The 14,757-nt window shown below is 39.8% G+C and overlaps 1 protein-coding gene across 2 annotated transcripts in view; it reads right to left on the bottom strand.

The window, feature by feature from the left end:
• Positions 1-12,063: 12,063 nt before the first annotated feature.
• Positions 12,064-14,757, bottom strand: part of LOC134342316 (regulating synaptic membrane exocytosis protein 1-like) — a 622,982-nt gene continuing 620,288 nt past the window's right edge. For both annotated transcript variants that reach the window (XM_063040293.1, XM_063040291.1), the window contains one exon: positions 12,064-13,697. In XM_063040293.1, coding sequence (XP_062896363.1) covers positions 13,479-13,697 — 219 coding nt within the window. In that variant the 3' untranslated portion in view covers positions 12,064-13,478. The remainder of the gene's footprint in view (positions 13,698-14,757) is intronic.

A 14,757-nucleotide genomic window follows, 5' to 3' on the forward strand; every position in this document is an offset into this window, starting at 1 on the left:
ATTTTTTACTTGCCATTCCTCTCTGTGCATCTTTCTTAGTTTGAACATCTTGCCCCTCTTCAACAGGTCAGCAGCCACCTCGGATTTGCTTTCTAAAAATAACTTATTGCCAGTTCACGTATTTTTACATGTAACCCACGTTTATATAAACAAAGAATGCTTAATCAACAACATTTAATATTTGAGTAATATTGTAAATACACAACAGGTGGGGTCTTTGCTGGCTGCTTTACTGAGGCAGTGAGAAGTACAGACAGAGTCCAAAGAGGGAAGGATTGTTCCTGTGATGTGCTGAGCTGTGTCCATAACTCTCTTTCTTTTTAAATCTTTTTATTGAATTAGTACACAAAAGGTAAGCCATATAGGCACTAATACACTGTTACAATATAATATATTACAGGAAATATTAATACAGAAAAAATTAATACAAACAGTGCAGTTTAAACAAAAAATAACAAGGTAGTATAATAGTATACTAATTTTTATATATATCAATAAGGAAAAAAAAGACCCAAAACCGCCCCCCCCCAAAAACCCACTGTGAAACTAATCTAAAAAGCAAAGCAAAGCAATGGGCTAACTAGGAATCAAGTAGAGTTAAACAACTTAAAACAATCACGTCCTCAAACCCGACCTCCATTAAAAACAGTTAAAAAGCAAGAAGGGAATATAAATATGGACCGAGAGGAAAAAAATTACATTAAATGAAAATGTTGAATAAAAGATCTCTAGGTCTGTTCGAATTTAACTGAAGAATCATAAAGATTACTTCTGATTTTCTCCAAATTTAAGCATAGTATCCTTTGGGAAAACCAAAAGGACGTAGTTGGAGCATTAGTCTCTTTCCAATGTTGTAAAATACATCTTTTCGCCATTAAAGTAAGAAATGCAATCATTCTACGGGCTGAAGGAGAAAGATTACTGGAAATTTTAGGTAATCCAAAGATAGCAGTAATAGGATGGGGAAAGATGTCTATATTCAATACCTTTGAGATAATATTAAAAATGTCTCTCCAAAAAGTTTCCAGAGTAGGACAAGACCAAAACATATGAGTTAAAGAGGCTATCTCCCCCTGACATCTGTCACAAAAAGGATTAATATGAGAATAGAAATGAGTTAATTTATCTTTGGACATATGTGCTCTATGGACAACTTTAAATTGAATTAGGGAATGTTTAGCACAGATAGAGGAAGTATTGACTAGTTGTAAAATCTGCACCTAGTCATCCGCCGAAATAATAAAGCCCAATTCCTGTTCCCAATCTGACCTGATCTTACCAAATGGAGCTTTCCTAAGTTTCATAATAGTATTATAAATAATAGCCGTTGCACCTTTCTGACATGGATTAAAGTTAATTATAGTATCTAAAATATATGTAGGAGGTAGCGTTGGAAAGGAAGAAAGTATAGTACTTAGGAAATTTCTAACTTGAACATATCTAAAAAAATGTATTCTTGATAAGTTATATTTGTTAGATAATTGTTTAAAAGACATAAGGGAACCATCTAAAAATAAATCCAAAAACCGTGAAATACCCTTAGTCTTCCAAATTTGAAAAGCACGGTCCGTGGAAGAGGGAGGAAAAAATGTTGCCTAAAATAGGAATCGCAAGCCCAAACTGATTAAGATCGAAAAATTTTCAGAATTGAAACCAAATACGTAAGGTATATTTAACTATCGGGTTACAGACCTGTTTGTGGCGTTTCAAATCAAAAGGAAGAGAAGAACCTAAAATAGAGCCAAGTGCATAACCTTGAGCAGATTGTAATTCCAATACTACCCAGTTAGGAATGGATAGTGTATCTTGGTCAAGTAACCAGAATTTCATGTGTCGAGTATTAATTGCCCAATAATAGAATCTAAACCTCCATCTCTCTTAGCTTTCTGTAAATGTATTTTACCCAGTCTCAGGTTTTTATTTTGCCAAATAAATGAAGAAATTTTAGAGTCAATTTTGTCAAAAAAAGATTTTGGAAAAATAATCGGTAATGCCTGAAATACATATAAAAATTTTGGCAGAATAAACATCTTAACTGCATTAATACGACCAATCAAAGTTAAATATAATGGAGACCATTTAAATGAAAGTTGAGTAATACGATCAATTAAGGGTAAAAACTTAGTCCATAACTCTCTGCAGTTCCTTGCTGTCACATGCAGAGCAGTTGCCATACTCAGCTGTCTTGCCTCCAGACAATGCTTTCTATGGTGCATTGATCGTTCAGGCTGACCGGAAGTGCACTGAGAGCGGTAAGCGTAAAGGAGTTGGGGGCTTGCTGTTCTGGTTAACAATAGATGGTACAATCGTGGTCATATTACAATCGAGGAACGTGTTTGTAGACCGGATATTGAACTTTTTGCTGTTGGACTCCAGCCATATTCCACCGAGATACAACACTGGGCGTCACGGGAGGTTGTTCCTGCCTGTGGCCATCGAACTTTGCAGCTCCTCCCATGGAGGGTCAGACACCCTGAGCCAATAGGCTGGTCCTGTACTTATTTCCATCTGGCATAGTTTGCATATTGTTGTTTGATTGTTTGTGGATTTTGTATTGCTATATTTATGCTCTATTCTTGGTTGGTGCGGCTGTAACGAAACCCAATTTCCCTTGGGATCAATAAAGTATATCTATCTATTGATAAAATTGGTAAGGATTGACAGGGATATGACAGCTTTATTTGGATTCCTGAGGAAATGGAGGAGTTGGTGAGCTTTCTTGGCTCTGACAGAGGTTAGAGCAGGATAGATTATTGGCGATGTTCACATCTAGAAACTTGAAACTCAACCCCCTCAACCTGAACACCATTGATGTAGAAAGGAGCACGTGCACTGCTCCTCTTTCTGGTTAATCTCTAGATTGTTTGTTGACATTGAGGGAAAGATTATCATGACACTATGTTACTGAGCTCTGTACCTTCTTCCTGTAGTCCACTGTTACTTGAGACATGGCCCACTACAGTGGTATCATCTGCAAGCTTAGATGGAATTAGAGCAGACTCTGGCCTAACAGTTACAAGTGTATAGTCTGCAGAGTTGGAGGCTGAGAGCACAATCTTGAAGAGCACCAGTATTTATAATGATCACGGCAGAGGTGCTGCTGTCTATCCTTACTGACTGGTCTGTTAGTGAAAATATCAATAATCCGGTTGCAGAAGGAGGTATTAACTCCCAGGGTTTGGATTTAATGCTAAGTTTCCTTAGAATAAAAGTATTGAAGGCAGAAATGTAGTTAATGAACAATCTGATGTAGGTGTTTTTTTTTTGCTGTCCAGAGTGTAGGGCCAGGGAGATGGCATTCGCCATAGACCCGTTTCAGCAATAGACAAATTGCAGTGGGTGAACATTGTCTAGAAAGCTGGAGCTGATGCATGCCATGACCAGCCTCTTGAAGCATTTCATGATGATAGATGTTCGAGCCACTGGTCAGTAGCCATCATTAAGGCACGTTACCCTGTTTTTTTCTGTAGTGATGTTGCACTGCTGGTCAACCTGCCACAGCAATAGCAGAGTATGACATGAGTGACCACAGTACGTCAGCTTCTGTTTTAAATGGGATTCATGTAGATGGGCATCATGATCAGCATAGGCTCCAAGGGCCTGCTACTGCACTGGATTGTTATATGGACAAGAGAGTCCACGAGGAATGAATATAATTTACAGCAGGATTCAGTTAGTTCTACCATTCAATAAGATCATGTGTAATAGCTTACCACTTAATCCTGTGATTCCCTTAATCTATAAAATTCAATTGATTTCTATCTTTATTCTGACTGATAGAGCCTCTGTTGCTTTCTTGGTGATCAAAGGTTCCCTTTCCTTTAGGTGAAGAGATATCTCCTTCTATATCCTGAAAGGTTTGTCCATTATTTTGAGATGGTAATGTCTGTTTCTGGACACACTGGGCTGGTGAAACATCAATTCTGTATCTACCTTGTAAAGCCCTGGAAGAATGTTGTACGTTCATTGAGTTCAGCCTCGGGTGTTGTCATGGCCAATAGTTTCTGCTTCCTCCTGGGCAAAGTTTCTACCATACCGTCCTGTCAAGTAGGACAGGGGCAACAAGGCTGAGCTCTCTGTCCACACGAACGAAAGGAGGACTGGAGCCTTGATCCAGTGTTTCATCTGAAACGGAGCACCTCCAAAACCGCTGTTGCGCACATCCAATTCTGGGATGTCAGCTGAGACCATGTTTACATTTTGCTGTAAACTCTCAACGTTCTGCAATGCAGATGCACAATCCCCACCTTGAGGGTCTGAGTGAGCAAGGGGGTTGTAGATCTCTTGAGGTTAATTCCATCCATACACCACCTCTGGTGGTGGGCTTGTTGTGCTCCATCCAGGGCAGCTTGTCCACCTTTGGTCCCCACTTGCCTGTGGCTCTAAGTAACAGTTTGCATGCGGCAGTGGCCACACCCTGGTACACCGCTTGGACAGGCGGGCGAAACCAGGTGAGTGTAGCCAGGAACCTCCAACCCGAGTGAGATAGTGTTATGCCTGCCCCAGTATGCGAAGCCATTTCCGGCAGACTGGGTGGATGAGATCAACTACAAGATCAAATGGTCAGGAAGGCGGTGTTGGTACGCTTTATGGAGAGCAAAGGGCATGACAAGACACAGGCGGTGTCATGCCTATGCACTGCAGCCATGGAAGTCCCCAGTCATGATGATTTTTTTTGTACCATTGGACCAAGATTTTTGAGGCTGAGAGAGTGGAACCATTCTAAAGCAGCAGCTTTTTCACTATAAAACTCCTCCCACACAGGTTACACCATCTTCAGAAAAGATGGACAACCATGCAATATACACCAGCTAATTTAGGGCAGATGAGGGCATCTGGTTTACAGTGGAGGGCAAAGCCCAAGTTTGGCAAGAGTAATTTAGACTAGGCTGAGTGCTGATGGTCTAGAGCTGATTGTACTTAGATAACTAGCCTAGGGACACATCTGGTGAATCTTAGGCTCAGAAACTGGGCTTCTTGGAACTACAGATTTGCACAACTGCCCAGTTTTTCTAGAGGGGGTTTTAAATTAAATTATGATGGCACCTTGTGGCATGATACCAACTTCCCTGAGTGTTAAGGGGAGTGTAATATGTTTGGTTGATGAAGAGAAGTGTTTCTGTGTGGTAGAATCAATAACAAGAGGACATAATTGTGAGTTTAGAGTTATTGTGAGACTATATAACCTGAGGTACTTAATCTCTCCCAAAAATTGCTGCCCAACTTTTATCGATGGAGACAAACAGACTGGGGAAAAGCAGCTTCTTCCTGAGGGCTGTTGTGCAGCTGAAAAATATCACACCCTGGCTTGCCAATGACCTTTGAATGTTATGGACTGTCAAAGTCACTTGTTGGACGCAAATTTGGAAAAAAATTAAGCAGTATTGTGTGCATTGTAAACATGTCTTGCTTGAATTGTCTTGAGTAATGACAAAGTTCTATTGTATTCTACACCAGTCAGACATGAGATCAGAAAGCACTTTCAAACACATACAGGGGTTGAAACTGAAAATCAGAATCAGACATGTAATTACTAACACATCATGAAATTTGTTTTGTGATATCAGTACAGTGCAAAGACTTTAACAATAATTTGGAATAAAAAAATAAAATTAATCATTAGTACAAAAGGGGAATATTGAGGTAGTGTTCATGGGTCACAGACTGCTCAGAAATCTAATAGTTGAGGGGAACAAGCTGTACCTAAAACATTGGTACAAAGCTGGTCGAGCCTCTACAAAGACTCCAGTGCAGTTTCTTTCGATCCTGTACACAGGCTCCAATGCACAAGGTGATTGGGGTCAGCTGATGATTCCAAAATGCAAATAAGGGAATCAAGATTATTTTGATCATGTTGGGTAAATGTGCTTTGGGCTCATTTGGTGACAAACTGTGACCGCAGAGTAGAATGGCCTGTCCTCCTCACAAATCCTGACATGCAAAGAACTGCTCTTAGCCTTGAGTAATCTGCCTGCTCTGACAAGCCCTCATGGTTTGGCATCACTTTCCCTGTTTCTCTCCCACAGTCTGTGACTCACCCAGAAGTGTGTGGGTGCCTCTGGCACGTGGCAGACATGCTGTTGCAGTGAGGCACTGGTCTTGTAGCAGGACTGCAGATTCGGCAGTCTCAGCCTCTCTCAGAAGAGGAACATCTGTCAGTTCCACAAAGAAAGCCCGCCAAACAGGGACTGATCGTAATAAACTGGAGAAAATTGTACATTTGGACCTGGTGCAGAGTTTCATGGACTGGGAGTATGGACATGGCCCTGCCAACAAGGCTCAATGCTCCTCCAAGGTGATGAAGGACCAATTTCATGAAGGATCCTGCCCACCCTCTTATGGTCTGTTTGTCCCACTCCCACCAGGAGAAGAGGCTATTCAGTTTTCACACCAGGCCCACTAGTTTCTTCCCCCAAGTTGTCAGGCTGATTGACACCTCCACCCATTAACTTACCCACCAACCCCACCACCACTTCATCCACATCAGCCCCTCAGCACATTTTGTACCCCCATGCACCGCAACTTTGTTTGCACTCCACACATCACGCCTACTCTGACAGTCATTGTCCTACTGTTTTTGTATGCCACGCTGCTACCAAGGTTTCCTCTTGCCGAGTCACTTATCATTTCTTGTCAGATTCACCTTGTGTACAGATACTCCTGCACCTTCTGTCACTTTATGTACATACAATCAGTCTAATATAAGCTAATCTTGTGTATATACAGTCATAACTAAATGTAGATTGCGTTTCATAGGATTGTTTTCATATTTATATTTGTTGTGCTTTTTTATTTGTATTTTTTATGCTTATTGTGTTTTCTTATCCTGCATCAGATCCAGAGTAGAAATCATTCAGTTCTCCTTTACACTCATCTACTGAAAAATGACGAAGAATCTTGAATCTGTGGCATTCTGTGAATACAGCTGATGTGACCAGAATAAATTGGGGTTTCAATTTGGTGGTGTCCACCAGCAGAATTTCCAGATCCCTTGTGGTAACTTCAGATGTATCCTCAATGAAAGCAGCAACTGAATCAGAAATATTCAGCTCAGAACTGGACTCGCCTTGTTCATGACGACTGTGATGCCAATTCTGTTTGCCTGCATTAGATCGGTGCCCCTTTCCTGTTCAAGTACCTGTTTAAATGTTGTAAATTTTATCCATTTCCATCACCACCTTCTCTGGTACCCCATTCTAGATATTCACTACCCTCTGTGTGTAAAAACTTATCCCTTAGTTTAAAATTCTCCCCCTCATCTAAAACCTCGGCCCTCTAGTTTTGCATTGTCCTGCCTTGGGGAAGAAGATTCTGATATATATCCCATCCAATCCAAAATTATGATGCCTTTCATAATATTATCAACCTGTGTAAGGTCACCTTTCAGCCTCCTATGTTCCATTGAGAATAAACCCTGCCTATCTGTATTTCCTTGTAATTACAGCCCTCCACTCCAGCCAATATCTTGATGAATTTCTTCCACACCCTCTCAATCACTACAGCATCCTTCCTATAGGGTGTGCACATCTCTTCAAGAGGCCAAATCAATGATTTGTAAAACTGTAAATGACATCCCAACACCCATACTGAATGCTTTGGCTGACGAAAGCAAGCATACCATTGGATTTCTTCACCTCGCTGTGTACTGGTGTCTCCACCTTCAGGGAACTGTGTATTTCATCTATACTTAAATGTTCAATAACACTCCCTGGGTCATGCATACACTGAGTATGGCTTAGCCAGATCCAGCTTCTCAAAATACTTCACTTTGTGCTTGTCTGAGTCAATTTTCATCTGCTCTTCCTTCATTCACTTTCCCATTTGATCTAGATCCCATTGTAACTTTTCTCATTGTCCACTCTACTGCAGTTTTGGTCTCATCTACAAACTTGTTAGTCATACCACTCACATTCTCTTCCAAATTGTTAATGCATATGACAAATAATAAAGGAGAATGGATTATAATGCACATTATTTGGGAGTTATAATCTTGGGATGAAAATAGTCTAGTTTCTACAACACTGTAATCTCCACTGTCTGGCACTCTACCAATTTTGGTGTCATCTGCAAACTTATTAATCCTGCCACCTGTATCCACCTCCAAGTCATTAATGCAGATGACAACAGCAGAGAAACAGACATTGATCCTATCCCACTGGCTACATTAGCAGCTATCTGAGAAACAGCACTCCACTACCACCCTCCGATCTGTTCCATCAGACCAATTTGAAAGGGCATAGAGGGGATTCATAAGCATAATGCCTGGATTGGAGGACTGTAGTTATAGGAGACATTCAATAAGAAAGGTTTGCTTTTCCTGGAGAGACTGAAACTGAAGTCTGACTTGATAGAGGTTGTTTAAAATCATTAGATGCATGAATAGGGTAGATATATTCTTTTTTCACATGCAAGGAGTATCAAAAGTGGGAGAGCACAGGTTTAAAGTGAAGGGAAAAAGTAATATAGGGGATCAAAGGACAATTTTTTATGAAGACAGTGGTTGATATATAAAATGTGCAGATAGATGAGATGATGGAATCAGATACAATCATTTTTTTTTTAGAAAGAAACATTTAGAAAGGAGCTTAAATAGGCGAGGGTAGAAGAATACAGAGTGGGATGGGCAGAAAGATCAGCAGGATAATCATAAGCTGAAAAGCTCATTTTTCTGCTGTATAAATCTATAATTGTACAATATTGGCCAATCCTTGTCCATATTTCTTGTCTTGTACAGGACAATATTCTGATTCTGAGGCCCAGTTCAAAGCAAGCTGGGAAAATCCAGTCTGGGTAATTACTGCCCAATCTGCCTTTGGTCGAAGATCTGCAAAGTGATGGAGGGTGTTGTCAACAGAGTTTTCAAGGAGCATTTAATTATCTACAACTAGTTCACTGAAGCCCAGAGCAAGGAGGTTTTGTTACAGTTGTACAGGTGTCAGTGAGGTCACAACTTGAATACTGTGCACTGTTTGGTCCCCTTGTGAAGAAAAGGGATATCACAGCTTTGGAGGCACCAGATTATTTTTCCTGGATTAAGAGGATTGTTCTATCAATAGAGGCTGGAGAGTATGGGTTCTATAGTTTTAGGAATTTAAAAGAATCAGGGGTTGCCTTATTCAAATTTTTAAAGCCTACTGAAGCTTGACAGGTTGGATATTGAGAGGTTTCCACTAGTGACAGAGTTACAATCAAGAGGACATAACTGTTCAACACCGACGTGCATAGAAATCTCTTCCCTCAGAGGATTGTGAATATCTGAGATTCTCTGCCCTCCAAAGGTGGTAAAAACCAGACCATCAAATATTTAAGGTGGAGGTAGATTAAATATTTGAAAAAATTATAGGGGACAGGCACACAGGAATTGAGGCCAGTATCAATCAGCTATGATCATATTAAATGATGGGGCCGGCTAGAGAGGTTGATGGTCTTTTCTTGCTCCCATTTTCTTGTATTGTTGGGCTTTTAGTGGCATACGAAACTCTTTTAAATCATTACATTTTATGTTCTAACTTCTGAATACTATCAGGTAAAAGTTTCAGAAATAAAAGTTATTAATCATTTTATAGTGTTTATTTATGCAGCTGACAATTTAAAAAAAACTACAGATTGGCATCTCCAAAAGAGAGACTTTTTATATCTGGGCAAACAAAATTACAAAGCATAAATCTCCTACATTTCACTGGATCTGCCTCACGAACTCCAGAACCTTCCCCACTCCACACTCTGAGAGTTACACAGCAAGGAAACAGACTCTTCAGTCCAACTGGTCGGTGCTAAACAATATTCCCATCTAAAGCAAGTTCCACTTGCCCACATTTCCTATCCACGTATATGTACATATACCCTCTAGATGTTGTTTGTATGCCATGGTGGGGAGGCTGGTTTCTGTGACATGCTGAGCTGTATCTACAACACTCTGTAATTTCTTGTGGTCATGGGCAGAGCAGTTGCTATTCCAAACTGTGATGCATCCAGAGGGGATTCTCTCTATGGTGTATAAATAAAAATTGGTAAAGGTTGATGAGGACATGCCAAATTTCTTTAGCTTCCTGAGGAAGCCGATGTATTGGTGCGACAGTACAGGAGGAAAGGGCCAGTAGTGAATATTTCACTGCACTTGTAAAAATTTCTGGTCAACTAAATTCATGTTAAGTACAATATAATCACAATAAATCTAATTTGCAAAACTTCTTTGAAGTGCTTCCCATTGATGTAAGTGATCATGTTATATTTGAGAGAAAGGTAAACATATTTAAACAGAGGAAATTCTACATTAAACTGAAGAAGAGCTGAAGATAACCAAAACACCTAAATAGCCCAAAATACAGCTCCTCAGTGAAGAAAATTGTTAATGACAGTATCTCCTGCACCTCTGAGGGGAAGAGACCAGCAAGACAGTTAACCCTAGATCTTCAAAAAACAAGAATCTCAATCTGGTCCTATTTCCAGACAGAATGAATCAGAATCAGGTTTATTATCACCAGCATGTGAGGTAAAATTTGTTAACTTAGCAGCAGCAGTTCAATGCAATACATAATCTAGCAGAGAGAAAAAAAATAAAAACAAGTAAATCAATTACATATTAATAGATTAAAAAAGTGCAAAAACAGAAATATTGTATATTTTAAAAAGTGAGGTGGTGTCCAAAGATTCAATGTTCATTTAGGAATCAGATGGCAGTGGGCAAGAAGCTGTTCCTGAATCACTGAGTATGTGCCTTCAGGTTTCTGTACCTCCTACCTGATGGTGACAGGGAGAAAAGGGCATGCCCTGGGTGCTGGAGGCCCTTAATAATAAATGCAGCCTTTCTGAGACATGGCCTGTCTCATCCTCTCCAGCTGAGGTCTCTTTCACTTCTACTACTCCTACTCTTGTTCTGATTATACTTATAAGATCATTTATATCAGTTTACATTGTATTTTGTGTTAAGATTTATTGGTAGATTAATGTCTTTAATGAAGCCCCTATTTATTGCTCATAGTCAGAAATATAAAATTGTCAGCAACACATTTCTATACATATATGTCATTCTGACCCATTTTGGAGCTTACTTAATTGCCATTCCCATGAATGGGAACACAGCCTGAATGCTAAGTCAGTCAGGTACCAGCATATTGAGTGATGCCATCACCAACTGTATCATTTATTTAATTTTTGCCATCTTCTCAGTTAAATCATTCATTTGTTGGTTTAATTTTGATTTTATTACACTATAATTAATTTAATGATTTGTTAATTATTGGTACCATCATTCACTCACTTCCAATAGCAACGTTTTGGCTGCATTATATCATTCAGGTATTAATTCAGTTCAATATTATTCACTTGTTTTTCCTTCATGTTACCCAGCACTGTTTTCATTCATTCCTCATATAAGGCTTGGTTATGAATAAGGGAAAACATTTAAGATTGACATGAAAAGTAACTTTTATTAAACATGTTGTTTACATAACATATGTCTGAGGTTCATTTAAAAGCACAGGGAGTGTTTAGACAACTGTTGCCATTAGAAAGATACCACCCAATCAGCTGAATTTGGCCACAACAAATTGAATAGATCCTAAAGGTGTAGCAAACCAGTGTTTTAAATCTTCCTGCTCAGCAGGTCGAGCAGTGATCAGTCTTATTCTACATTGTGGGACCACAGACAAAGTGCTGGCCAATTTAAATGAGACAATTCACTCGGTGCAGGCAAAATACCTTGAATTCAAAACTGTGTACAGACAAGGCTGTTGAAGCCCCACAGTAATGAGTTCACATCAAGGCCAATAAGGTGCTTTTATGTACTGCATCAGCAAGTATTTGCCAGATAGGGTACAAAAAAAATCTTTCAATAGCCATCTACCACCAAACCTGAGGGTCATTAAAATCAACAACTGGGTCTCTAACAGAAACAAATGGCTTAGAATTTTTTAAGTAATTTCTGTATATTAACAAGCAAACTGTACAAGAACATGCAACTTACAAGCTGGCCTATGTGGAACTAACACACATACTAACTCCTGTGTTCTGTCCCCACCACCCTCCTCCCCCCCCCCACCCACTACAAAACGTGCATGCAGCAATTGATCAGGTCCAGAGTCATGCTGCTTCACATCAGTGATCAGAAACTCAAAACAGCCATGGGAGCTGGAGGAAGAAAGTTCATTGCACCTCATGGACACAGCTTAAACAGGGGGCTTCAAGTACTACGCGACTAAGAGAACAAAACTGACTTATTTCAAAAGCAATCAAAAATTTGCCTTTCTTTCAAAAAGTAATGCATTTCATTGTTTAAAAAATTGTTCTTGCAGTAATTCTGAAATTAAATTAACTGAAATCAGATACAAAATTATTAACGTGTTTTAAACTAGAACTTCCAGCAATCACCATGCTGTCTGGTCAGCTCAGACTGCCAAATGACAAACAATCAGGGAAAGTCTCAGGTACAGCTCATACAGCTTATGCTCTGTCCATTATTGGCCAACACTTTAGGCAGTCAAATGCACAATTTTATACAGTGTTTATCTCAACTGTAATTATCGGTAGAGAACGGCATCACAAGGAATATTTTAGTGCCACGATCTCTGCAGAATACCAAAACTGAAGTTGCTTTTCACAGTCCCCAGCACTGACAGCAGTTTCAAAACATTGTTTTCATGCAAAAACATCAGAAAACATAAAAAATATTAATTCATAATGCAAACATATGCCTGTTTTACAAAGAGAGAAGCAATGGCAATTATATGGCAAATGACAAACAACACTTTACAGTCTTCTGTTTAGAAATATTGCGGGTGCTGTTCCGATTCAATTCTAAATATCAAATCTCACGTTATCTTTCTCTCTGCTAACTCACAATATATGTGATGTTTTTGACTGGGAGCCAATGATATCCACACACTGACATTATCTGAATAAAGTCTGGAACTGCTGAATACCATTTGTATTGCTCACAGAATGTTGCCATTGGCTTTGAGTCATGGGCAAGGACTCCGCCAGCGGCAGGTGGGGAGGGGGAAAATGGCCGAAATTTAGCAAGGCTTCAGTACAGCAAACAGCAGTGGAAGTAGAATGTGCAAGGAAACAAAATGTAAGAGCAGGAAGGTAACACTGTTTGTCATTTCCAGAGAAATGCCAATGAAAAATTCCAATTTTTATCTCAGTTTGATACTTTACAGTTTGTGGCTAAAGCTCATTTAATTTTAGGTCAGAGCACTGGTCTCATTCATTTAGCCTCTTACATATAATCAGTGAATCTTACTGATCACCATTTTCCATTCAGATTTAATGCAGTGCGCGGGTGCCAGTTCATGCCAGCATACATACAGAAATACATTCACATATGTATGTCATTTTTAGGATTTAAGAAGCCCTATTGGTTTTTTTCAAACAGGTGCCATTGGCAAAACAAGAGTGATTGTCTGGCTCCAGCAGCGAATTTTGATCGTATTTGTGGTCAGTGTCTTATTTTTGTCCTGTCTTTGATTCTGAAATCATTATGACCTTATACAAGGAGATCCAGTTGAACTCTCAAGAGATGATTGGGAAGCTCTACGAGTAAGTGGTGTTAAGGTGGGGTCCACCAAAGATGATGTTGGAAACAGTTTGTACCAGCCAATCACCATGCTGGAAAGGTCAAGCTCTTCCAATAGGATCTGTGCCACACCCATAAAACACTTGTGGTCCATTCGGCCATAATCTCCCCAGACTATTACCTAAACAAAAAAAAAGAGAGAAAATGATATTATACATGGTGCAGGTAATTGCATGTTAATGAATATCACAGTCCATCTCAAGCAAAGTTTCCCCCACCATTGAGCACATCTACAAGGAGGGCTGCCACAAGAAGGCAGCATCCATCATCAAGGACACCCATTAACCAGGCCATGCTCTCTTCTCGCTGCTGCTGTCAGGATGGAGGTACAGGAGCCTTGGGTCGTCCCACACCACCAGTTGTTATCCTTCAACTATTAAACTCCTGAACCAGTGTGAATAACTTCACTGAACGGATCCCACAACTATGAGCTCACTTTTAAGATCATCACAATTCATGTTCTCAGTATTAGTTATTTATTTGTCTATTTGTTCATCTATCCATATACCTATCTAGCTATCTATTTAATATATTTGCAGTTTGTCATTTCGCACATTGGTTGTTTGTGTGTAGTTTCTCATTGATTGCATTGTATTTCTTTGTTTTCTTGCCTGCAAGAAAATGAATCTCAGGGTAGTATATGGTGACATATACATACTTTGCTAACAAATTTACTTTGCACTTCAAGTACTTATATAGCAACATTTTAATTATACAATCATTTGCACAGAGTTTGGCACTGTGGCTCAGAAGGGAAGGGAACAGGAAAGCAGTAGTGATAGGGGACTCTATAGTTAGAGGGTCAGACAGGCGACTCTGTGGATGCAGGAAAGAAACTCGGATGGTAGTTTGCCTCCCAGGTGTCAGGGTCTGGAATGTTTTAGATCGTGTCCAAGATATCCTGCAGTGGGAGGGAGAAGAGCCAGAGGTCGTGGTATATATTGGTACCAATGACATAGGTAGGAAAAGGGAAGAGGTCCTGAAAAAAGAGTACAGGGAGTTTAGGAAGGCAGTTGAGAAGCAGGACCGCAAAGGTAGTAATTTCGGGATTACTGCCTGTGCCACGTGACAGGAATACAATGAGGTGGAAGATAAATGTGTGGCTGAGGGATTGGAGCAGGGGGCAGGGATTCAGATTTAGAGACCATAGAAACCATAGAAAAACTACAGCACAGAAACAG

Source organism: Mobula hypostoma, chromosome 2, assembly GCF_963921235.1.
Source record: "Mobula hypostoma chromosome 2, sMobHyp1.1, whole genome shotgun sequence".
In the NCBI taxonomy this organism is placed as follows: domain Eukaryota; kingdom Metazoa; phylum Chordata; class Chondrichthyes; order Myliobatiformes; family Myliobatidae; genus Mobula; species Mobula hypostoma.